The 1,646-nt window shown below is 61.9% G+C and overlaps 1 protein-coding gene across 2 annotated transcripts in view; it reads right to left on the reverse strand.

The window, feature by feature from the left end:
* The window catches only part of TMPRSS2 (transmembrane protease, serine 2), a 28,462-nt gene that overhangs the window by 630 nt on the left and 26,186 nt on the right, over positions 1-1,646 (reverse strand). For both annotated transcript variants that reach the window (XM_006754330.2, XM_006754329.2), the window contains exons 12-13: positions 1,273-1,415; positions 763-915 (exon numbers count right to left, since the gene is read on the reverse strand). In XM_006754330.2, the coding sequence (XP_006754393.1) occupies positions 763-915; positions 1,273-1,415 (296 nt within the window). The remainder of the gene's footprint in view (positions 1-762; positions 916-1,272; positions 1,416-1,646) is intronic.

Consider the following 1,646-nt stretch of genomic DNA (forward strand, 5'->3'; position numbering starts at 1 on the left):
CAGCCCCCAACAGGACATCCGGGTGCCCCTTCCAGCCCTCGGCCCTCTGCCGGGTGCAGACCGGCCAGCCGCTGTGGCCACTAGAAGGGATGAGGTCCTCTGGTTTTATTGGGGGCCACGTCAGACAATGCCCTCAGGTCCTGTCCCCATCCCCAGACTGGAGACTTGGGGGGACACAAAGTGAAGACTTCTCTCACCGGCAGCCCAGCCCTGGCAGGGGCCCTGGGATGGAGAGGGACCTGGCTCTCGCCCGCGATCCAGGTAGCACCAGGGAGAGGTCCCTGCTGGGCAGCGTGGTCAGGCCCGGAGTCCCGAGGGCAGGATGGCAGGGAGCCCCCCGGACCTCCCGTCTTCACCGCCTCTGTGTGCACCAGAGAGCCCCAGCTGCTCCCCCACCCCAGACTTTGGGACCTGCCCGGGGTGCACTCGGCCCAGAAAAGGACAGGGCACCGTCCCGACTCCACTGGCTAATTTGCGTCCCTGTGCTCTCTGCCCTCACCGAAGTCTGGGTGGAGCCAGCTGAGCCGGACTGTGGTCAGCAGAGCACAGCCTGTGTGACGTCAGCCCTGCCACGCTGGGACCGGCTGCTTCATCTACACCCACTGGGCGGCGTGCAAGCGAGGCCCCCAGCAGTGACGGGTGGACGCCGGGGGGCGGGGGGCGGTAAGGGGGGATGGCCCTCAGCTCCCGGCAGCGGGACCACGGCTCATAGACACCTGGGCTGTGACGTGTCCGAGCGCTGAGCCAGGACAGGGAAATCACCTTCATTTGTCGATAGATCCAGTCTGTAAACATCGTCACGTTTCCGTACACTCCTGGCCTGTTCGCCTTGGCGCAGCCGGACCCCCAGCTCGTGTCCCCAATCAGCCACCAGATGCTGCTTTTCAACGTGACCAGAGGGCCGCCACTGTCGCCCTGGGGGACAAGCACGCAACAGAGCGACGTCAAGCCACAACCGCACACGCCATGACCTTGCACAGAGGGTGGGGGTCCCAGTGGGGGTGTGGGTGTCATCTCTCCTCCAATAGGTAAGAGTAATAGAATCCCCAAGAGAGACTATGCCAGCGATGAATTTTAGTCTACTAGTAGATGAGCTAAGAGCTACTAAGTCAATTGGTGTCTGTATTTTAAAACAGTCCAACACTTGTTTCTGTTCCATGGACACTTAGCTAATATAAAACCCTGTATCCCAGGGACAGGGAACCTTCTCTCTCAGCGGGGAGAAGGGGCATGGACTCAGTGGGGTAGGCAAGAGCAGAAAGCGGCAAACACCTGGCAGGAATCCACGCTGCCCCGCAGGTACCCGGCGCAGACCATGGTGGACGTGACCAGGTTGTTGTAGACGTATCTGCCGTTACACTGCCCGGGCTCGATGAGGGGCACCATCGCGGCGTTCAGCATGTCCGACGTTTTCCCTGAGACAGACCAGGTCATCGCGCCATCAGCGCAGCCCGTGGCTCCCACGGGAGGGAGACAGGCCACTGCGGACAGACAGGCGGCCCTGCCTCGCTCCTCCCTCCTTCCACCTCCTAAGACGTCTCCCGGGGAACCTGGGTCACCCCGCAGCTGGCGGGCCTGCGCTTAGCAGCTCTAGGTTTGGGTTTCAGGGGGGAAAGTCACTTATTTTCTGAGCCTCTGTTTTTCTA

This window comes from Myotis davidii, unplaced genomic scaffold, assembly GCF_000327345.1.
Source record: "Myotis davidii unplaced genomic scaffold, ASM32734v1 scaffold512, whole genome shotgun sequence".
In the NCBI taxonomy this organism is placed as follows: Eukaryota; Metazoa; Chordata; class Mammalia; order Chiroptera; family Vespertilionidae; genus Myotis; species Myotis davidii.